Source organism: Theileria orientalis, chromosome 4, assembly GCF_000740895.1.
Source record: "Theileria orientalis strain Shintoku DNA, chromosome 4, complete genome".
NCBI classification, from domain to species: Eukaryota; Apicomplexa; class Aconoidasida; order Piroplasmida; family Theileriidae; genus Theileria; species Theileria orientalis.
In genome coordinates this window covers 960,892-983,419 of record NC_025263.1, presented here as the reverse complement: position 1 = coordinate 983,419, position 22,528 = coordinate 960,892, and the positions used below count along the sequence as shown (strand labels likewise).

General features: G+C 38.2%; 9 protein-coding genes across 9 annotated transcripts; 5 read left to right on the top strand and 4 right to left on the bottom strand.

Moving 5' to 3' along the window:
* Positions 1 to 93: 93 nt before the first annotated feature.
* On the bottom strand, positions 94 to 571 carry TOT_040000447 (conserved hypothetical protein; the record flags this gene model as incomplete). The annotated part of the gene is made up of 2 exons (XM_009694077.1): positions 94 to 265; positions 357 to 571. 2 exons carry the CDS (start codon positions 569 to 571, stop codon positions 94 to 96), a joined length of 387 nt encoding a protein of 128 aa, XP_009692372.1.
* Positions 572 to 805: 234 nt separating this feature from the next.
* Positions 806 to 4,829, top strand: TOT_040000446 (conserved hypothetical protein; the record flags this gene model as incomplete). Its single annotated transcript, XM_009694076.1, has 13 exons — positions 806 to 1,051; positions 1,169 to 1,407; positions 1,437 to 1,470; positions 1,502 to 1,589; positions 1,630 to 1,787; positions 1,820 to 1,960; positions 1,991 to 2,150; positions 2,292 to 3,152; positions 3,387 to 4,090; positions 4,141 to 4,283; positions 4,327 to 4,423; positions 4,549 to 4,711; positions 4,792 to 4,829. 13 exons carry the CDS (start codon positions 806 to 808, stop codon positions 4,827 to 4,829), a joined length of 3,072 nt encoding a protein of 1,023 aa, XP_009692371.1.
* Positions 4,830 to 4,891: 62 nt separating this feature from the next.
* On the top strand, positions 4,892 to 5,311 carry TOT_040000956 (uncharacterized protein; the record flags this gene model as incomplete). Its single annotated transcript, XM_009694075.1, has 2 exons — positions 4,892 to 4,998; positions 5,140 to 5,311. 2 exons carry the CDS (start codon positions 4,892 to 4,894, stop codon positions 5,309 to 5,311), a joined length of 279 nt encoding a protein of 92 aa, XP_009692370.1.
* A 286-nt stretch (positions 5,312 to 5,597) lies between these two features.
* On the bottom strand, positions 5,598 to 8,058 carry TOT_040000444 (lysyl-tRNA synthetase; the record flags this gene model as incomplete). Its single annotated transcript, XM_009694074.1, has 3 exons — positions 5,598 to 6,406; positions 6,524 to 6,677; positions 6,790 to 8,058. 3 exons carry the CDS (start codon positions 8,056 to 8,058, stop codon positions 5,598 to 5,600), a joined length of 2,232 nt encoding a protein of 743 aa, XP_009692369.1.
* A 193-nt stretch (positions 8,059 to 8,251) lies between these two features.
* Positions 8,252 to 12,095, top strand: TOT_040000443 (RNA polymerases I and III subunit; the record flags this gene model as incomplete). Its single annotated transcript, XM_009694073.1, is given in 8 exon segments — positions 8,252 to 8,426; positions 8,927 to 9,057; positions 9,196 to 9,484; positions 9,517 to 9,742; positions 9,775 to 9,946; positions 9,965 to 10,318; positions 10,453 to 11,139; positions 11,184 to 12,095. 8 exon segments carry the CDS (start codon positions 8,252 to 8,254, stop codon positions 12,093 to 12,095), a joined length of 2,946 nt encoding a protein of 981 aa, XP_009692368.1.
* A 227-nt stretch (positions 12,096 to 12,322) lies between these two features.
* TOT_040000442 (uncharacterized protein) lies at positions 12,323 to 17,208 on the bottom strand (the record flags this gene model as incomplete). Its single annotated transcript, XM_009694072.1, has 15 exons — positions 12,323 to 12,751; positions 12,961 to 13,037; positions 13,079 to 13,107; positions 13,261 to 13,739; positions 13,876 to 14,880; positions 15,056 to 15,135; positions 15,235 to 15,861; positions 15,900 to 15,943; positions 15,979 to 16,093; positions 16,144 to 16,262; positions 16,300 to 16,430; positions 16,466 to 16,622; positions 16,667 to 16,866; positions 16,898 to 16,936; positions 17,020 to 17,208. 15 exons carry the CDS (start codon positions 17,206 to 17,208, stop codon positions 12,323 to 12,325), a joined length of 3,720 nt encoding a protein of 1,239 aa, XP_009692367.1.
* Positions 17,209 to 17,857: 649 nt separating this feature from the next.
* On the top strand, positions 17,858 to 20,349 carry TOT_040000441 (phosphorylase phosphatase; the record flags this gene model as incomplete). The annotated part of the gene is made up of 10 exons (XM_009694071.1): positions 17,858 to 18,125; positions 18,202 to 18,356; positions 18,386 to 18,506; positions 18,610 to 18,700; positions 18,730 to 19,033; positions 19,065 to 19,390; positions 19,421 to 19,826; positions 19,946 to 20,017; positions 20,062 to 20,162; positions 20,244 to 20,349. 10 exons carry the CDS (start codon positions 17,858 to 17,860, stop codon positions 20,347 to 20,349), a joined length of 1,950 nt encoding a protein of 649 aa, XP_009692366.1.
* A 96-nt stretch (positions 20,350 to 20,445) lies between these two features.
* Positions 20,446 to 22,038, top strand: TOT_040000440 (dimethyladenosine transferase; the record flags this gene model as incomplete). Its single annotated transcript, XM_009694070.1, has 7 exons — positions 20,446 to 20,557; positions 20,589 to 20,792; positions 20,886 to 21,269; positions 21,298 to 21,368; positions 21,526 to 21,690; positions 21,721 to 21,865; positions 21,989 to 22,038. The coding sequence occupies 7 exons, from the start codon at positions 20,446 to 20,448 to the stop codon at positions 22,036 to 22,038; spliced, it is 1,131 nt and encodes a 376-aa protein (XP_009692365.1).
* TOT_040000439 (uncharacterized protein) lies at positions 22,039 to 22,503 on the bottom strand (the record flags this gene model as incomplete). The annotated part of the gene is made up of 2 exons (XM_009694069.1): positions 22,039 to 22,285; positions 22,358 to 22,503. 2 exons carry the CDS (start codon positions 22,501 to 22,503, stop codon positions 22,039 to 22,041), a joined length of 393 nt encoding a protein of 130 aa, XP_009692364.1.
* Between the last annotated feature and the right edge of the window lie 25 nt (positions 22,504 to 22,528).

The window sequence follows — 22,528 nt, the reverse complement described above, 5'->3', positions numbered from 1 at the left end:
TTGTTAAATAAACATACACGACACGCAATACTGCGGTACTAGTGCGAATGAATAAAAAGATCTTTTGAACAAAATTGAAAATAGATCAGAACACTATTTGTACTCAGCCTTGGGATCATCCTTCTTTACAGTCTTAATCACCTTCTTATCGGAGCGAGAGGACTTATCATCTGGCGACTTGTGGTCACTTTTTAAAAATTTCTTCCTTTTGGGAGCAACGTAGTCGAACTCGTCGCGAACGTGTCTGCGATAGAACTTATCATCCCTGAGAAAAAGTTTACAAAATAAAAAAGGATTAATCATCAGCGATTATTAATAAAAAACCGTAAAAATAGTCTACTAAAATCAATACATACCTTTTGTTATCAGTGTTGTTGTTATCGTTGTATTTGTCCCTGTAATAACTGAGATTTGAACGTTTATAAGATTTTTCATGCTTCTCACGCTTGTTAGTGTTAGGAAGAACAACGTGAGGATTATCCCACTTCCGGTGCTTTAACAATTTTTCGGAATTAGGGTCCTGTTCAGAACGTGGAACTTCAGGGTCAAAAACCGGCACAAAGGCAGGCATAACTACTAAAAGATAAAGCAAATACTATATAAACCAAAAGTACATATTATATGTGATTAAAAATAAATATATCTAAATCGGTAGGTTATATGTCAGTAAGTTTGTGAGGATAGTCAAATATTGAACATAAGTAAAGATAATGAGGTTATAACATTTTAATTTTAATAATATTTAAGTTTTTGTTAAATTACGCGAAAATGTGTACGAATTTAATGCAGTTTTAATTACTCTGAAATGCTCGAAATCCCGGATCAGCCGACAAATAAGTATTTTAAGGTCCTTTATGGCCCCTTGAACCACGCCTTTCACATCACGCTACACAATAAGCCTTATAAAAACATAGTGCTCTTCGATGATAACTTTCGCCAGATCAGGAAGATCGATGTTAGTCAAGTTTCATCGTTCCAAAGCAGATGTGTACAATCGGACTCTACGGTCAATGTTTTAAACAGAAAACAGAGCATAGTAACAAAGCAGCACGTAAGAATTCATTTGTTTAATTCAGATATATACACATTTGAGCTACAAATATAAGAATCCCTTTACACATTTAGCACTCTGACACATATCAGATATTTATGATTGATTACGTTTCAGTTGATTGAAATATATTTTGCCTCAACAAATAAGCATCCTCTGACGTTTACAACAGTTTCGTACGCAGATTGCCAGCTTTTGTCAGAGGAAATAGAGAAAGTGTTTGGGGTTCGGGTGTACAATTACGGAACCCTGAACACAGCATTTAAAAATGCTCTGAGGAACGTGGGAGAGGCTGAACAGGTAACGGAGGACTATGACCGATTCCAGAGAAATCTCGATAGTTACCAGTTTCACAGGTCAGTTTGAGAATTTAACATTATTGCAGGAATGCCTACGAACTGAAGAGCCTATACGACTTTGTAAGTTGATTTCAATATCACTTGAGACTAGGCGCAGCTGGATTACAACGAACACACTGAGCCGTTGGCAGAGATATCAAGTAATTTCCCGGTGGTGATAGAGGGGAACCTGGAAGATGGTAAGTTAAAAGGCACATCCGGGCTTTAACGCTATTTTAGGCTCCTTCGTGTCATACAGAGATATATTAACGAGGAACAACCTAAACACCTCAGTGTACAAGGTTGAATGGTACCTCTCGAAATCAGTGGGAAGTTCAGAAGAGTACTTTGAAACGGCCTCTGAAACCGCAGACACCTTTTACATATCAGAATACATGGTAGGTATTGACTAAAGTATATTGATTCGCAGATCGGGCACTTTGTAATGGTTAAGGTGTACAGAGCGTTGAAGTTTAATGAGAATAGAACCTTCGTATTCTCGACTGCTCAGAAGGGACCCATATATCCCAGCAGTCTGTTGTGTCATCATATTTTGATTAACTCGACCAAGGTATTTGTATGTTATTAATTATTGATTTAGAAACCTGATCTCCACGAAACGTTGATTTCAACGCTGGACTTGGACGTGCTTTTCAATGTAGTCGACAAATCTCACAAATTTGGAATGTATGAGCAGTTTAACAATAACCAGATCGTCAGTAACTTTGCAGAGTACCAGAAGTATCTAGAGAACAATGTCAGTAATTCAGAAAAGAAGGAAACAAAATCAGCAGTAATTAAAACAAAAAAGAATCCCAAAAAGGATTCTAGACCAAAAATAACAAATGAAGATACTGAAACAGAAGATGTTGATCTAACAGACCGGAATGCAGTTTTAACAGATAACAACACGGAAAATGCCAGTGATGATAATTCAGCAAACAATAGCAAAGAAAATGATTCGACTATTAATGCTGATGCAGATTTAAATGCTAGTGTTGGCTTTGATAATAGCGATGAAAACAATAATACCAACAGCGACACCAACAACCCTAAAAATAGTACCGACAGCTCCAAAAATAATGAAAATGAAATTGTGCAACCTCGCAAGTTCAACCATAATTCAATAAAGCTAAAGGTTCCATCCAAAATGTATGATTCTGAAGAAGATGATGAACAATTGGAAGAAGGAGAGGGAGAAAGGGTTGTCGGATTAAATAAATTTGACGAAAAGAACGCAGAAAGCTTAAAATTCTTGTACGGAGAGGGTTACAAGAAGGAAAAGGAATCTAACTATAAAGACTTGCATGAGACGACCACAGTTTCAGAACTATCAAGCTCAGATAACGTAGGATTTGACGTTGAAGAAATATTCAGAGAAGAGCCAAGAAGAAGAAGGTTCTCAATATTCAGCATCTTTAAACCAAAAAAGAAAAACAGTCCAGCAGCTAGGCCTTTAAATCCGAAAGATTTTAAAGAGAACCATAAGGCTGAAAAGAAGATGATGCAAGATAAAGTAAGGCCAGGAAAGAACACGGGTAGATTTAAAGATATGAATACAAAAAGGGAGATGATGAACAAAAAAGAATCATCGATGGCGAATAAAAATGTTTCGAATAATGCAAAAAGACCGCCTTCAGAAGAAGAATCACAACAAGTGGCTTTAGAAGTAGTAAAGGATATGATTGAAGAATCTGAAACCAATAAAGTAGTAAAAGAATCAACATATGAAGATGAAGAAGCATTGAATATGAATGAAGATAGTTTAGATAAAACTAAAATTAAGTTGGATAAGAAGATGGAAAAGAAACTTATGAAAGAACAAAAGAACAAGCAAAAACGAGAAGTGAAACAGAAAAAACAAGAAGAGAAACAGAAACAAAAAAATAAAGGAAAGAGGGTGGTATATAATAAAAAGTATGAAAAACAGCTTAAACAACAAAAGGCATCAACTAAGAAGAACCCTAGGGGAATGAGCAGTCCAAATGCATTATCAGAACATAGTGAAGTAGAAGAGGATCATGATGATCACGACGATAATGAGAATATGACGGAGAAGAGTCCTAAGAAGATGCCCAGGAATGGAAACCAAATGGGTAAAGGAAGTGGGAACAGCAATCTGAAGGCTAACATGAAAATGAAAAACAAAATGGTTAAAAATACTGTGAATGAGAGTAAAATGGTTGAAAAGAGTCCAAAAGTTGGAAAGAGTCAAATGAAAAATATGAAACCGGAAAAGGGGAAGAAAGGAAAGAGGGTAGTATATAATAAGAAGTATGAAAAGCAACTTAAACAACAAAATGCATCAACTAAGAAGAACCCTAAGGGAATGAGTAATCCAAATACATTATCAGAACATAGTGAACCTGAAAATGACTATACAAGTGAACAAGAATATGAAGAATACAATGATGGTAAAAGTCGAAATAATGTACAAAATAATGTAAATAGGAATAACATGACAAGTAGATCTGAAAAGAAGATGCCTAAGCAGATGAAGCAGAATAAGAAAAAAGGATCTGGTGGACTATTTGGATTATTTAAAAGGATTGTGGAGCAGCCTAAGAATGTAGAAGTTCAAAGTAATCAAGACAATGAAGTAGATGATGCCTTGAAACAAGCAGTCATTAAAGAACAAAGACTTAAGAGATTCATGGAAACAGTAAAATTCGTACCAGTGGAACTGAAAATATGTTTAAACGTAAGTTGAATAAACTATTTTATAATTCAAATAAACTAATACGTTTGTAGGAACTGGTAATAAGGTATGGACCATCCAGTCTAAGCTTAAAGTGGAAGGTCATAGAAGTGGAAAAGGCGGACGAGCTGGTGTTTGATCAGTTCCCATCAATGCAGAAGCAATTGGAAAACAAACTCACACTCATATACAAGAGGTAGGAGGAAGCTAATAATTATATTATGATAACAACAATTTAGTACCATACCAATAAGGATTGGATTGAGAACGCAGTCGACCTTTCAGAGGAATGTATTATACCACTCGATACTGTTCAACAAGTACAGACCAAACTACGTAAGTGATATGTTTAATTTATGAGTAGGTATTTTTATATAGATAGTTGCACACGTGCCCATGTATGTGTATGTAATTATTTGCATACAAATATTAATTTTGTGAAAGTTAATGAACAATTTTAGTCTATTGATCGGTGTGAGCGTGAATTGGAAAATTGTTACTATAATGGAGTGAGAATGGCGTATACCAAGGCCTGTAGAGCATTATACGAGCACAAGAAAAGAAATGAAGTAACCGACTTAAAAGAGGCAGCAGAAGCCCCCAAACAAATGCAGTTAAACATATGTTAAAAATACACTCAATTAATGTCTAATGTTTTAAAATTACACTAAATGAATATTATTTATTATGTACGTGTGGTGTAGACGTATACACTGTACAAGAACAAATGAAAACAAACTGATTCATTATTTTATTTTTTGTTAAAACAGTGTTTTGATTTAACAAAAAACGAATATAACTAAAATGGCATCTGTAGATCCTCTGAAGGCGACTTTAAAACGTCTTGAAAACGAAAGGTTAACTGTGTTAGCACAACTCGACGACATTTCTCAGGATTCCACAGAACACAAGTAAACGGGAATAAAATACAATCTAGATATCAGATTATCACTATTAACAATCATAAGTCAACACACATATTCTCTTTTTACTTATGTCAACAACTTATTTAAGATTCTTCTAATAAGGCCCATTGATATACTTTATTTTAGACTAGTTCTGAAGAACCTGGCCAAATTACCAAACGATAGGAGGTGTTATCGCATACTCGGTGGAATAGCTATTGAAAAAACTGTAGATGAGATAAAGCCTGACTTAAATGCTCACGCCACCAGGGTAATTTGCACAATCATATACTCAGTCACATTATATACACGTACATAACCTACCATTTATTATACATTACCCATTTTACTAATTTCTGTTTAGCTTGATGAGTTTAAAGTTAAGCTCAACTCTCAACTTGAGTTACTGAACTCCGAGATTGTTAAGGTTAAGACTTCACTAGAGAAACCACCTGAAAGCAACTGAGGAGTCTATGTTAATCTGTACCATACATCAACTTGTATACACACTGCTACTGCTAACACTAATTAATTTTGAACATACTGGTGCTGCTAACACTAGTTAATTTTATACACACTTAATTATGCTATTAACAGCAACTCGTTCAAAGCTTCCTTAAGCTCGGAAGAGGCTGAATTTCCTTAATGTTCTTTGCCCTCGTTGCGAACATCACAAGTCTGTCCACTCCTATTCCCAGGCCTGACATGGGTTCCATTCCGCAGAATGCGCTGTGCATAAACTCCCTGTCGACCTCATTGCGTCCAGTATGTTTCGTTTCCACACCTTTTTCCGACGTGGCTTCTCCGTTGTTACTCACCAACCTACTTGCCAGTATCAGTGGGTTACACTGCTCTGTGCACCCGTGCGCTACTTCCATGCCTCCCAAGTAGCTCTCAAACCTGTTGCTAAAGAGCTTACAGTCGCCAGTAAGGCTATCGCATTCACTTCCATAGGTACCATCAGTATTGCCATTGAGTTCATTTGTGTCAGTATCAGTACTGCCTCTACATTTTGTTGGATCGACACTATCAGCAATGCCTTCACAATCGGTTGGATGGCCACTATTAGTAGTACTGGTACTGGTGCCATCATCGCTCATACCCTCTTCTTTCAAATCATAGTAGCACAGTGGCGATATTTGCAAAGGCATATCTGTTATATGGACTGGGTACCTCAGCTTAGGCACCACGTGCTTTTCAAATATTTCATTCGCCACTTCTCCCCAGGTACTGAAAGTGCCTTTCGATTGCTCTGCAGAGTTCTGCTCACTTGACTGATTCGCTTCATTCAATTCTTCTAATCTTTCTTCCAACCTTTTCTTATTATACAGCTTTATGTCTATCCCCGTATATTCTTCTATTGCATCATCGAATCTCTTTCTGGACCACTTTACTTCATACATGGTGCCCAAATCTCTCTTCCTAACACTCTGTTCACCGCCACCACCATTTACGTCTTCACCCATGTCAAGAGAATTACTGACTTTATCACCGCCTTCATATGTAATTGGTTTCTCAAATGGGTTTGTACTATCATATGATAGTACGTAGTCGACAATTCTTTCAAACAGCTGTATCATTTTGTTATAGTCTACCATTTTTTCATATATTTCAACCATTGTAAACTCCGGCGAGTGAATGAGGCTCGTTCCCTCATTTCTGAAGCACTTTCCAATTTCAAAAACCTAATCGTTAATTGTAATTAATGACAACGTTTACTTGCACGCGCCCAACTACTCATATGCATCTACTTACAAACATACACATAGATACGTAGTTACTCACGCAGACACGTACCTTCTTAAACGGCAATCCTAGCACCAACTTCTTTATGCTAAACTCTGGTGCTATTCTCAGCTTTACTTTCTGCTCCAGCTTGTTGTAGTACGTTTCAAACGACTCTGCCAAGTTTCCCATGCCATAGTGGTTCAGTATAGGCGTTTCCACCTCCATGTATTCGTTGTCAGTCAGGAACTTCCTGACCTTCGCTATTATGTGGTACCTCTTCAACACGTACATCCTACTCTTATCGTTCATCATCAGGTCCAAGTGCCTCAGTCTGAACCTCGTCTCTATGTCCTTCAGTCCGTGCTGCTTACTCGGCTGCGGGATCAGGCACTTTGAGAGAAACTTAATCCTCTTGGGCACTATTGAAATCTCCCCCGAATTCGTCTTCTTTACGTTCCCGTACAGTTCCAGCACGTCTCCTATGTCCACTGTTCCCACTATCTGCTTACACAGCACCATCTCATCTTCATCCTTGGAACTACTCAATTCTCTATCATAATGCCCATTGTCTACCAATATTGGTTCCTCCAATCTGAACATTACTTGTAACTTATTATTCCTCGTCAACCTTTTCTGAATTAATTCTGCGTTTGTGTAGTTTTTAAAATCTCTGTTTATGTTAACTATGTCCATGAAGTGGCCGTCAAACCTTATACTTTCCACTCTTCCATATACTTTGTAACACTTCTCCGTCTCTTCTCCGTTACTCAGCGACTCATTTTCCGAAATAACACTTGTAAACTCGTCATAATAGTTAGCGGTAACTTCTGGATACGGGTTAACTTTAAATGTGTTTATCAAAGCCTCGTAGTTACTCAGGCGGCTTTGAATCTGCTGTATCAGGTGCGGGTTATCATCATAGGAGCACAAGTGCGATATTAGCTTCGCTCTGTCTGTTGCTTTATATTTTAAATTATTTTGTGTGCTATCATCATTTGGTAATAAACCATTATCTTCATCAGATTGCGATTCGTGTGATGTTTGTGAATAAACTGCGTTGTAATTTTCACTATTTACAACTGTCTTCGAGTTATTTAAACCATTATTATAGCGAGATAAATTTAAGGAATTTAAATTGAAAAGGTAAGGTGTGCGATACATACGAGCATGTTCATACGGCCTTACATTGCATCTGAACGGACCATATATAAGTGGATTTAGTCCTTGGAGCCAATGTTGAACCTTAACATGGCTTATCTGATAAGATAAGCACGGTTCAGTCGAGGATGTTGACCATAATAATAATATACTCGATAAGTAATATCGATATAAAAACATGGAAATATGAAAACATTTGTACTGTGTATGTAAAATTTAATATGTATAAATATATCTTACATTAATGTGATTATAATGTACAATAATGTTGTTTAAAAAGATGTGTTGGGATTAAAATAATTAAATTACTTATATTATATTTTAAATAAACGATATTATGTATATTATATTACAATGATTCTTTTAATCTATAATGGATAAAGTCGACTATAAATCACCTAACATAACCTTCTCTATCGAAAATGAGGATCATACACTAGGAAATACCTTAAGGGCAGTTTTAGTTGAACGTGACGACGTAATATTTGCTGGATATTCAGTACCTCATCCAATGGAGCCAGAAATGAACGTAAGGATCCAAACAACCGGTATGGAATCATGTATATATATTATATTCAAAAAAACGCAAATTAACCAATATAAATTACACCATTGATAATATTTCTTATAGGCCAGCCAGCTGTGGACGTATTTTCAGACTGCCTAGATGATATGGTTAAAATATGTGACATATTATCTGAGAAATTCAAGGAAGCTATCGATAGAGACAATTAACAAGTTTTTAATATAATAATTAAAATTTATTATTATACACACTAATATAAATATAAATCGGAATTATTAAAATTCATTTACTACATAATTTTCTTACACACTACAATTTATAATAATTTCAATTTATTTTAAATATGTACATTATTCTAATATAAAAAACATGTTAAACTATTTTAATCATCATTGTTTAATAGTTGTTACCATTTAATGTTTGGTTAATTCTCCTTCTTGCTCATTTAAATAATTCATATATTATTATCATTAAAATATAAAATGGAGAAGAGCATTCCTTTTAAACTTTTTCCTTTGGAAGAAGAAGAGGAAATATCACTCTTGGAATACTTCTTACAGCTTTCTTTTCATACCACAGAGCTACACATTACAAATTCATGGACTTTTTGCGATAAGAATGAATTAGACACATTTAATTCTGAATCTAAACAGGTATAATAAAACAACATATTTTTTACATTTAGTTTTATTTTTATTGCCGTTTGATATATACTTTTTATTCTCAATCTTAATCTTCGTATTTATATTTACACATGTTTATGCTTTACCAACATATCTAATGTTTTACAGAAATTTGGAGGATCCATTCTATCACTCTGGATGGATATGAATAAGATGGAGCCGCCCCAATCGTTTGAAAACTCTGTGTCATCTGGTTTACTGACTGTTGATTATACAAACCAGCTATTTGAGTATGGTACGATAGCTCCTCCATCTGGATTTCAAGGTATAAACCCCAATTTAGCCCATGATTCATTGAAACTATTAGGAAATCCAACTGGGACTTTCAGGATGCTCCTGTTCAAGGTGGCAATGGGAAGAGTTTACAATTACACTCAAGATTCTAACAACTTGCATGGTATGCCCGGCAACATAGATTTATTTTATCAGACGCTTTTCTCAAGATTAAGATTCCAAACGGTTTCAACACCATGGAGTTTGTCACAAACACTGATTTAAAAAGGTTCAACACTCTGTATCGCGTTTCAGACCCCGAACAGGTCTTCCTATATGCTGCCGTCGAGTTTGAGTTCACACCCCTGAGGGTGCAGGTCCCCGATGCCGTGTGCGATATGTGCGAATCTGCAATGGCTAAGTGGTATTGCCATTCCGACAGGTACGCGTACCACAATTACACTTATATTTTAGAGCGCACTTCTGCACCGATTGTGACATGAAGCAGCACGGGAGCACGAGGATTTTTTCAAGGCACATCAGGGTGCCATCTTCCAAGTCACCGAACCAGTTTGGACTGTGCGAACATCATCCAACTGAAGTCGTGGACATGGTCTGCCTGAAGGTACCGTCTCCAACAAAACACGTGATTATAATTATTTAGTGCTCCTGTTTGCTCTGCAACAACTGCATACTCTTCGGAAAGCACAGCAAGCCCAGCTTCTTTGACCACCCCTTGATGTCAACTCTGGACACGTACGAGCTGTCGCTCGAGAAGAATTCTGACTCAGACGAGAAGCTGAAGTCGCGGAGGGACGAAATATCCGACAAGATCAAGAACTGCCACAACTCAACATCGCAAATATACGCAAACTCCAAGGGCGTGGAGAACAAGATAGACTACTGCAAGAAGATGCTCCTGCAGCAACTGGACGAAATGAAAAAGAAGAAAATGAACTACTTGAACTCAATAGAGAGGGAAGTGACAACACAGTTGAACCTAATACAATGGATGCAGGTATTCCCTAGCTAGCCATTCTCATCAACTTTAGAGTGTCGTTACATAACTTTAATAGCTATGATATTTACCAAGTGTCATTACGACCAGATAACCATATTGAAAAAATGACATAATGTTTAACGATGATTTAGAACTTTCTACATCACATCATGTTATCTCTGGAACCCTGTAAGTTCATACAGTTTAAGGCCAAGTATGACCTACTCGTTAAGAAATACTTTACAAAGAACTTGAAAAACTATTTGGAGTTCCCTGTTTGGATGAACAAACGCCTGGTTCTGGTCGGGGAGACCAAGATTACCAGCTCACCCATCGGTAAGCTTTCGCAGATGTTTTCCAGTAACTCGTCCGTTAAACCCGAAGAGAAGCTCGAGTCTCAAAAACTTGATTTGGCATCGAGCTCGAACGAGAAGCTGGTTGATTGGACTCCACTGAACGTGTTCGACGACTTGAATGAGACCGTGGGCCGCATGAGTTGGCGCGACTTGAAAGGCCACTCGGGCGAAGACCACAAGTCGTCCAGTACCGCGTATAGCGAAACCAGCGAATATGCCCCGATCAGCACTGTGCAGAGCAACAGCAACGAGTTGGACGTTGTGTACTCATCCACCAAGTTGTGGCACTACCTTTCTGACCTAAAGATGGGAACGTCGATCCAGCTGTTGAAGCTGGTGGAAGTGCACGAGCGCAGTGCTCTGGTAAAACACGTCTTCTGTATGGCGAACTACTTTGAACAGCTACAGCAGCTGTTTACACATGTTTCAAACGTACGTTTTTATAGCAACATATTAGTGCTGATTCGTGCTCATCTTCTCTCCGTTTCTTATCTCAAATTAATATTTCAAAAGTTAATCATTTTTAGTACGAAATGGGCGGATTGGTAAACGATTTTGGGTACTGCGTGCTTCTGCGAAGCAGTGGACTTCTGAGTGACGTCCTGTCCTTTCTATTTTGTTCCAACTTCACCACGGAGGATAATCTTGACTTTTTGAAGCAGATGACCCTCCCTGTCGAAAATTACTTCAACATGTACCTCAAGTCGGTTTGCAATTCTACGCCCAGCGACGCCACTTCACAGGATTCTTTTGATCCCTCACTGAAGGAACACGTCGGCAACTGCATGGTGGAAATCGTTGCTAAGTTGGTTTCACTCGATGTCATATCGTTTCCGACGAGTTTTCAATACGTTTTCTACGCTCTCGCAGACCTGTTCCGCAAACTTAAGTCCCACTACAGGTGCTACGTTGTTGCGGACTTCCTGTTTTCGGTGCTGTCCAACTACCTACTGAGGTACCCAAATTATTACAGCATGGGCAACTTGTTAAACAGTAATGGCGCTGGTTCCAACGTCACAAACAATGCCGACGACAGTTTGAACAACGCCACCAACATGACTGGCGAGAACGAGATGTTCAACAACCTCAAGTCCTTTACGAGGGAGTTGAGCTTCAAGTTTGCCAGGGCCGCCATTGTCGTTTGGGAGCTCGACTCTCTCACGCTGACTGATTCCGAAGAGCTCAGGCAGTCCGAGAAGGTTTACGACTGGGCCGAGAAGATGCTCACCAAACCCCGACTCAAGTGCTCGCTGCAGTTGAGGACTCCGACTTCCGAGGAGCTCGAGGAGAGCCGGAGATACGTGCTTTCTCAGGCCTCCCGCTTCGAGAAGCGCCTCAACTCGGGCCAGGTTGACATTTCGTACAAGTACGCCAGTGAACTCACGAGCAAATACAACTTTTTCCACCTTTTTAAAATGGCTAGCCAGATTCCAATCTAATAATTTAAATACACATTTTTATAATCACACATATATTCGCACTCAGAGGTACCTGCATACATCTATTCCAGACATGTGCTCCACTCAACACATTCACACACATTAGGCAATACATAATGATAAACCACGTATGTAGAGTACGACTTAGTGTGTAATGACACAGTATTTTAACTTGCACATTTGGCACAATGGTAATGTGATCGACGGTGATCTGAGTATGCTGACTATCAACTTGTATCTGAGTAGAGCGCCCTCGTGTAAAGGTTGTGCTCGTCGATTCCGTACACCTGCGACGCCATCAGAAGGGTGAAGTCCTCAGGGGTTATCATGTCCAGCACCTGCTCGTACTCAACCAGCGCCAATAAATTCTTCGTTGTTGCCTCTGCCAACTGTATCCCCGTCATGTTCTTGAAGTGGTAGCCTGGCCCACTGCACTTTATCCTATTCTTTATCACCTGCTTGCACCTTTCCAAGTTACTGCTTGATAGCCGGACCTCCGTACTTGCCAGGCTTTTCAGATACTTCAAAATCTCAGACATGAGCATTGGGTAGTTCCTATTGTTGCAGAAACTCGATATAACAAAGTAGCTGTAGTTTATGTCATTGGTCACAACATTGATCGTCGTTTCATAGGTGAGATTTTTAATTGTCCTCAGCTAAACCAACAATCAGTTACTATTAAAAAATAAACAAAACATACACACAATCAATCATACACACATATAAACTTGCATTCGTTAATACATACATAAATAAATATATGTATGTATCAGTTGCATATATGGTATCCCATGTGCCATTTACGACCATAGCTAATGCACTCATATCTATTTCTTACGTTTATGAACAGATCCGAGTCCAGCACTTGCATAAACAAGTCTCCGGCCGCCTTTGGAAAGGCTGGATGCATCCACAACTCTCTTCTCAGTGCACACACATTTTCTAAAAATCAGCATTTATCTGTACTTAATGTTAGAAAATACCAATTTCCCCTGGGTTTTCCGCCGATGCCCTAAAGAATACAATCATTTACCGCATGGTATACCAATTTAATAAAACTTACACAGGTAAGTCAACAATACTTTACGTGTGTAACTATATAGTACCACTGTTAAATTGTTATATGTATAAATACCTAGTCTAATCCATCTATTATCTATCTTACTTTAGTGTCTCCTCTAGTAGTGTACTCATGTGTTTCCCATTTGATAGAAATCCACTTGAATTTGGTGCGTGTCCTCCCACCAATACTACTGCCTTATCCGTTACGTCCTCAAAGAGTGTTACCATATTTTTTCTATAATAATTTGCTGGGATCGGTCGACTTTTATCTTCCTTATCACCATCAACATCGTTCTTACCATCAATCTCAACTTCCTCTTGCTGTCCATGCTCACCGTTACTACTATTGCGACATTTTGATACTATATCTGAACTACTCAGGTACTGCAGAACCAACTTCTTCACCTCATCGCAACTCACATTGGTCACCACGTTCACTTCCTTTTGTGTATTGTTGAACAGCTTGTTCGTCTCTTCCACCACGTCTTCGTATCTAATTGCACTCATCTTCTTCATATCTACGTCGTGAAAGAGCCCCAATCCTCCTGTCATACTGTTCACCAGCTCTCCATAGCCGTAATCCTATATAGTGTGTTTGTGCTATTGCTACTGCTATCACCGATAATAAAGCTACTACATTTGTTACTAACGCCATTACTATTAGTACTGGTTTCACTACCAATAACAATAACAAAACCGATAATAGCAATAATCTTACCTTGATGCTGTTCTTATACTCCGTATCATCATTTATCAACTTCTGCTTTGCTCTTTCGAACTCGTCTCTTTTTATTTGATGCTTCTCCAGTAGCATGTTTACCATCTGGAGGCAGTACTCCAACAACATTACTCTCTTTTCCTCGTTTGTCGACGCCAGTGGTATTTCAAAATTGATGTTCAGGTAGTCCGAAGTCAGCGATATGTCCACCATTATTGAATTCAACTCACAGAACAGCTCCACTTGTCTTCTATCCAGGTCTCCTACTGATCCACTCTCCATCAGACTTCCGCTTATTAGCATCAGCATCATCTTATTCATCTTAACCTTCTCCTCTCTGGTGCCTTGCGATTTCAGGCTACTCAGTGCCATACTGTTACTTGTCATGTACTCCATTATTGGTATGTTTGCTGAAACGTGTATTGCGTTCTCCTCTACTATTTTACTATTAACTCTCACATTATTGTTAAGTGTGTATGATGTATATCCATCAGTGTACTTATTTACATAATTCGCGTCCGACTTTGTTTCTCCATCTTCTGTTTTTAAATCTTCTAGTTGTGTACTATTTTTATCAATTGTTGTTTCATCTTCACTACCAACATCACCATCCTTGATGCTTTTAATCGTGTTTTCATATAGTTTACATGGCTTCGTCCTCATCATCGTCTTATTCGAGTTCATAAGGCTATACAAGTACTTCAAATCATCCTTCGTACTTGGGTCACACTTGTATTGTTTTTCTAAAAACAACTCATAATCTGACGATCTTCCATTAGACACTGGCTCATACAACTCTACATCCTTTACTTTCTCTAAATACTCTCTAAACTTCCCATAATAATCCTCAAACAATACTCTACTTTCCATTGGCATTTGTCTAACGTACTCTTCCTTATTAAATGTTTTCAGATGAAAATTTTTATCCATTGGAGGGAACACTTTACTACTTGACTTTGAGACAATTTCCTTTATCTGCTCACTGTTCAAAAGTCGATCCGGCATCTATACATTATGACAATGCTATGTGCATATTCTATACTCACATATGTGTTACATTTATGTAATATGTATTTACCATTTACTCACTGACAATAACATATATAATGTACATAACTTTTACACACACAATACATAACTTACGTGTAACACTTATACAGTACAAATACCTATAACTTACATCTATTTGTACACTTTTCGACTCAACCTTTCTGTCAAGTGACTTGTAAAACACATCTTTAACCTCCTCTACGGTCACATCTAATCCCATTATTATTAATATTCACAGCCTTTTATTCTATTAACTTGCATATATACTCTCACTATCATCTGTATCCTTATGTTACCTAAACTAGTTACACATATCAATTCCCATCCTCAAATATAACCACTCACCTGGAGTCAAACTTGTTGCGAACACCTTCACATCTGTTAGGTCCTTTTTGTACCAGCTAAATACCCTATTCATCCCTTCTCTTATAGTTCCGGGATCAATATCTTCGTAGGACCTTTTAATTAAATCCTTGTGCTGTTCCACTGACAAGTTCGCTCTTCTGCACACTTCATTCTCTATGAACCTGTTCGTGCTATTTTTATCTTCTTCTAAACTATCAAAGTCATACAACAGCGAGTCCTTCGCGTAGTTCAAGTACAAAGTGCTTATGTTTTCGCTCAGAAACCTTCCAACTTCCGATATAACGTAACATATCGAGTCCTTCCATTCGTTCTGGTCACACTTTATGTCCAGCGAGTGTATTCTGCATCCCTCGTTGACGCAGTCGTAGAAGTTGCCCGTCACGAGCTTATACTTCTGAAGGTCCCTCTTGATTATTGAGAAGTTGATGTTTACGATTTTGTAGAGCAGCCTGTTAAGTGTGTCTTTAAAATAGTCCTCGAACGTGTGGATCTCCGGCACTGCCATCTTCCTCATGATTTCAAACGAGAACGACGACAACCTGTCACATGACCAAATATGAAACCCAGGTTCTATTAAATAATGAATCTGTATCAAATTAAACACTTACCCTTTTGGCCATACACATTCTTTATTGCGGGCATCCCCCTTCTCCTATAAATTTAATTCATTCCACTATCAACCCATACCTTTCCTTTTCCGTGTCCTTGTAGACCAGTTGTATTTCCTCAAGGTTTGCTGGATTTATTGCCTTTGAGAATATCTTCTTCACTGCTGATGCCACCTCCTCCTCCTCCATGTCTCCTATGCTCCATTAATACCATCACATAAACATACTAATATAGAAGCCATACCTTGTATGAACAGGTGTGAATTACTCGGAATATAGTGCTGGTCGTGAAACCTCTTAACATCTTCCACTGTGAACGTTTTCATCATTTCCAGGTCTCCAATCGGGAACCTTTTTGGGAGCCTAAACACCTTTTTTGACCCATCTTCTCCACACTTACATATTCTCATGGTGCAATATCTTTATTGCATTACAATTCTTATAGTACTCTGCGGTTTGTATTATTCTTGCTTCTGAGAACACTGCCTTCCTCTCCTTCTCGAGTTCATATTGATTAAATTGCGTCGGCGCCTAACATCATTTGACTCAATACATCTGCAACCTACTTCTATCACTTCGTAAAGCGGCTCCAACATTCTTTTTAAGGTTTCTTCTCTTCTATTGCATCCCAAATTACTATCTGTTATCACGTAAAACAGCGTGTGGTTGTAGTCTGTACACGCGTTCGTTTTCACTCCGTAGCTATTCAGCCTCCTTCTTTTACTAAAATTTAAGTGATTTTTATTTAATTCTAAGCATGAACATACTTGCTTCCCATGAACATCATGTGCTCACATAGGTGTGCAATCCCTCTCTGGTCATCCTCTTCGTCTGAGCTTCCTGAACACACTTGGAGAAATGCTTCTATGTTCGCCATCTTCTTCTTATGAAACGAATATTTAAGCCCGTTGTCCAATGTTCCTCGATACACATCTTTTTCAACCAGCACTTCCTTGTCTCCTAGTGACTACAAACGTATTAAAACCAACTAACAATACCTTATGTCCATCAAATGATTGCGATTTACTACCAAAAGTCTAAAACATATTAATTAATAAACAATTACCAACACATCAAATCAATTTAACTATTTTATGTGTATATATTAATGATATAATACCTTAGGGGTTTGAAAAGTAGACGTAATAAAAGATGAAGGGTGTATTTTAAATTCAAAACGCTTGGGATTGCAAGCTCTTTTACTCAGTATAATTCCATATATACATAATACATTTATTGCGATAAAAAATTCGATTAACAAAAGGTGTACGGTCAACCTTCTTCCTGTTAGCACATTTAAAACTTCCATTACTATTATACAAGAAGACAATTCATAGCCTTCTATACATTATTTTACATAAAATTAAACAAAAAATATATAATGTTAATAGATATACATATAATTCACAAATACATCATTTTTATGTTACACATTTTTCGGAATAAATCACACCTATGGGGAAGATAAAAGAGAATTTATAATTGTTTAAAGTTATAATTCTTATTTAATTATTTATAAATAATATATAAGGATAATAGTATTAGGAATGTGATAAGTGTCTGATAGTAAATAGTAAATATAACCTTGATAATATGAAAAAATATGCAATAATGATTATAATTAAATATTTAATAAATCATTAAAATAAACAATGAATTATAATAAAATAATATTATTTAATCTTTTTATAGTGTATCAGAAAATTTTGACAATATTGATTTCAATTGTTGTTATTTACAATTTGTATTATGTAAAAACATTAAATCAATTGTATTTTTAAAAAAAATTTTTATTATGTTTATAACATTTATATTTTAATTTGATGTGTATTTAAAAATATATATAATATTATTTTATTATTTTATTTTTACTACCCAATATAAATTCTAATAATTTTTACTACATTGTCCTTATATTTTAACATTCTATATATGTTATATTTGTACATTAAAATGGGATGGATTCGATATTAAATCAACCTTCAAATGTCACTTCCTTAACAATTAAATCAATTGATCCATGCTCTTCCATCAATTCTGACCCTGGTAATGACCAGGAAAAACAAATTACAGTCTTCATCGAGGGCCATGACTACCTTAAGTTGTTCAAGGAGGATCTTAGGCTATCCCGAGACTCGGCAGAAATTGCTTTGAAAAAGGTACACTTAATTGCGCATCATCTCGGACCGGAGTTTTCCAATGAATTCCTGATTCCTTTTCTCATGGGTATCGTGAACACAAATAATTAATAAACAAATACATACGATATCATACTTGTAAATTCTATATTAATAATATTCAGAAATACAAACTTCACTCGAAGTTACACTCTTGCCGATCATGTGTGACTGTTGGTACCTTATTTCAAAGTTCCTCTACGGACTCGAGATCCTAAAGTCTATATTTAAAGGGCTGGAGTACCTCCTGATCCAGGAAACAGGAAAAATAAGAGTTAAAGTAGGTTTTAAGAACAACATAGTTCGTAGGCAACTGAGGTCGCCATGATGATCATAGACGACTTTGACAACAACGATGTCCTTGAAGTAGATTCTAGATCGGAACTAGTAAATGACGTCATATGTCCGATGATAATATCGTTTGTTGAGCGTAAGTTCTAATAGATATAAAAGGAATGTTTGATACACGAAGATATTGAAGAATAATTAATTAACGAACATATTAAATAGTTTACTAACCAATACATATTTAGAGGATTGGTTCCCTGGGCCTACATCAGCCTGTTACCTAATACCGAGAGTATACGCATACGCATCAGAAAAATCGCAAACAGAATTAAGAAGGTAAGTCGTAAGTGAAAAAGAGCATTTAGACTGTTCCCAATTCTCTGTGAGTCGGATTTCATAACAGTGAAGCTGGCAGCAGGAATTAACATGAAGCAACTGATACCACAAGTGCAGCTGGATCACGCAATATCGATGTTCTGGCTGGTGCTGAAAAACATGTCAATAGACAACGAAGATAAAATCAGAAAGTACGCAGTGGAAAGCTGCCTGGTATTCGCAAAGCAGTGCACGTCGGAACAGAACTTGAATTTTAACATACCGATACTGAAGTCAGCATCAGAAGACGCGTCGTGGATAGTGAGGCAGTACCTGGCGGAAAACTTCATGACAGTAAGTGAGAGGACGATTAAAATTAATGTAGATATATCAAATATTCGAGGAAGCGGAAGTGAAGGAAAACCTGTTCGACTGCCACGTTAGCCTGTTGAACGACAACAACGACAGAGTAAAGTCGGCGTCGATACAGTCCTTCTCGAAATGGTCCGGAATACTGTCCCAGGAACTGATCGAGTTGTACGTGCCAGTGCTGGACACGCTGGCAAGAAAATCCACGAAGGAGATACGGAGAGGAGTGTGCAAGTCGCTGGGACAGTTCGCAATGAAGCTGAACAAGAAGGAAGTGATGAGCGTGTTGAGGCCGACACTGCAGTACCTGCTGGAGGACGAGTTCGTGGAAGTGCGCCTGTGGTAAGTGGAGTTGATGTGACAAAAATGTAGCGTCGTCGAAAACATACACCTCATCTGCGACAGAGAAGAGTTCTACGGAGTCATAGGAGAGCAGCTGATAGAGACGATAAACATGTCAATCGAAAACTCGGTGTGGAGAAACAGGCTGGTGATAGCGGAGAGACTGACGAGCTTCTTCAGTCACTTCGGAGCGACCATATTTGAGCAGAACTTCCTTAACGTGCTCTTCAAGCTGCTGCTCGACGACGTCTGGAAGGTGCGCAACGCAGTACTGAACAGCCTCGAAAAGATATGCAACGAGTGCGGAAGCATCTGGGCCGTTAAGTTTATACTATCAGAGCTGAAGTCGTTATACTTAATGCCCCGGCAGTCCACATACGGAAGCAACAGAAACATATCGTGCGCAATTAAAATAGTACTTCTGCAGTCACTGGTGGTAAGGACTAAAAACATATATAGGCACTTAGATATGTATGTGCGTGGATAGCTATGAGTGTGTGAATGTGTGAAATGGAGACTAACGTAAATAAATCCATGTTTAATGATTGTTTTTAGGCCGTGGCCAAGTCGATTGACGTTGAAAACGCAATTGAACACATCGTACCACTGCTGTTGGACTCACTAACAGTAAGTCTATGATAAATAAACGGATTAAGTTAATAACATTGCAGGACTCAATTCCAAACATAAGGTTCGTATGCGTAAATTCACTGGCGAACCTTTTTGTAATATACAAAAACGAGAAGCCTGAACTGTTTCTTCAAGCAAAATGGTAAGCAATTTTAGATAGATGAGTATACTGCCCACACGGATGCCTTAAACGGTGTTGTAACACACACTGATTAATTTGTAGCGCCCTGATTAAACTGTGCCAGGACTCAGATATTGATGTAAAGTATTTTTCAAAGAAGGCTCTGGACACCTACGAAGAGTCGTTCAGAGACTCACTTGTTATGTAGTATTGTGACACCACTAAATCAAATAATTTGTAAACTAGTTAGTATATGTGTAAGGAATCTTTGTAAAATAGATGGCGATATTTATGAGTAATATAAATGTTATTTTTATCAAATTTGAAAGATAAGTATAGACTATTGTTTAACATAATGGCAACACGAAGAACTAAAAGCAACTATAGAATAGAACCTTATCGCACGGTCCCATTAGGTACGGAAAGTAATTAGACTAAAAATTTTAGGACCAAAAAACTTAAATGTACGATCAGCCGGGTTGGGAACGCTTGGAAGGTCGACAATCGACGTGAGATCCCATTCGACCAACCAGGGCATGGTTTTCGTGAAGAAATTTGGCCAACACATGTTGAAAAACCCAGGAGTCCTCGATAAACTAGTACAAGCCGCTGAGATCAGAACCACGGATACAGTATTAGAGATTGGACCAGGTACACAACATACGCGTAATTATATTATTATGATTTCATAATGGAAATGAATAAACACATAAAATATAAAATAAAAACAAAATAACGCGTTAGGAACTGGAAATATAACAGTTAGACTGGTGCCACTGGCCAGGAAGGTCATAGCAGTCGATATTGATGCACGCATGATCGGAGAAGTGAAGAAGCGCTGCCTGCAGATGGGCTACAGTAACCTGGAAGTGATAGAGGCGGACGCGCTGAGGACCAATTTCCCAAAGTTCGACGTCTGTGTTGCCAACTTGCCGTACCAAATCTCAAGCCCCTTCATCTTTAAGATTCTATCGCACAGGCCGCTGTTCAGAAGCGCAATCATCATCTTCCAGCGAGAATTCGCAGAAAGACTGCTCGCGTCACCAAACGACGATAAATATGGCAGACTGGCCATAAACACTCGCCTGTTCTGCACAGTGACGAGAGTGTGTAAGGTGGCTCCAGGTAGTTTTTGCTCAAATCCAAAGCTGTTTAGGAAGTTTCAACCCACCGCCGAAGGTTGAAAGTATGATTGTGAAGATAGTGCCGAGGGAAGAGCCTCTCGTTGTAAGTTTCGCATTTACACATATTTATATACTTAGGTGCGTGTGTAGGCACTGATGTATACTCAACTATAATATAGATAATACACATATATATACATATATGTATGTAAGTATATACATAATGCACATCTATGTGGATAACTAAATGCGTATATTAGGTTGACTTTGGCGAGTGGGATGGAATGATAAGGGTCTGTTTTTCGAGGAAAAGGAGGACCCTGAGGAGCCTGTTTAAGAAGCAGTCAGTACTATCAATCCTGGAATCTAATTATAAGTCGTGGTGTACAATAAACAACCAAATACCGACAGAGAGGCCTTTCAAAGTATGTTGTGGCACTAACCATTTACCTTAGGACTTTTGCATGGAGGTACTGGAGAACAGCGGACTATCGGAGCGAAGAAGCATAACCGTGAGCATTGCAGACTTTTTGAAACTGCTCCTGGCGTTCAACGAAGTGGGAATCCACTTTTGCAACATTGCAAAACCGGTGAAGAACGGTACCTTAAATAACTGTAGTTAGATAGATATAAGCCTAGCGCTAACACAGCTAAATCTTACCCACATGTACCATCAACATAAAACAAAATTAAACTCTAAACGCTAACCAATTTAATTTTCAGACGCAATGCCCAACTTCCTGTTCGAGGATGACGTTGAGATGGACGACTGACTACCACTGGGCCAGGTGGACGGCCTTCCCGCAGTTCGTCTCGTTGTGGACCTCGAGGCAGCGCAGACTGCAGTAGTAGCTGTCGATGCCCTCGATTCTGCGGCTTGCGCAGTTCCGGCACTTGTAGTTCGCGAAGAACCCGCAGATGACGCAGAGGTGGCGTGCGGGCCTGGTCGAGCCCTTGGCGTACGCCGACCTCCAACACGGCTCGTTGTTTCTGAACATGTGTGAGTAAACGCTGCATTCCCTAATAATCATAAGAGTGTGTATTAGTCAGTGTATAATAACTGTGTGAATGCCAGTATTTATCTACTCTTACTTGTCAGCTTCCACCTCGTCGTGCTCTATCATCAGGTTCACGTCCATGGGCTCTCTGTGTTTATATCGCGACGAAGATACCTTGTGAACCGGTTTAGCGTCATACTCCTCGTCCGATCCTCTGGCTTTGCGGCCTCTTTTGGCCATTTTGTGATCACAAATGAAAAGGTTT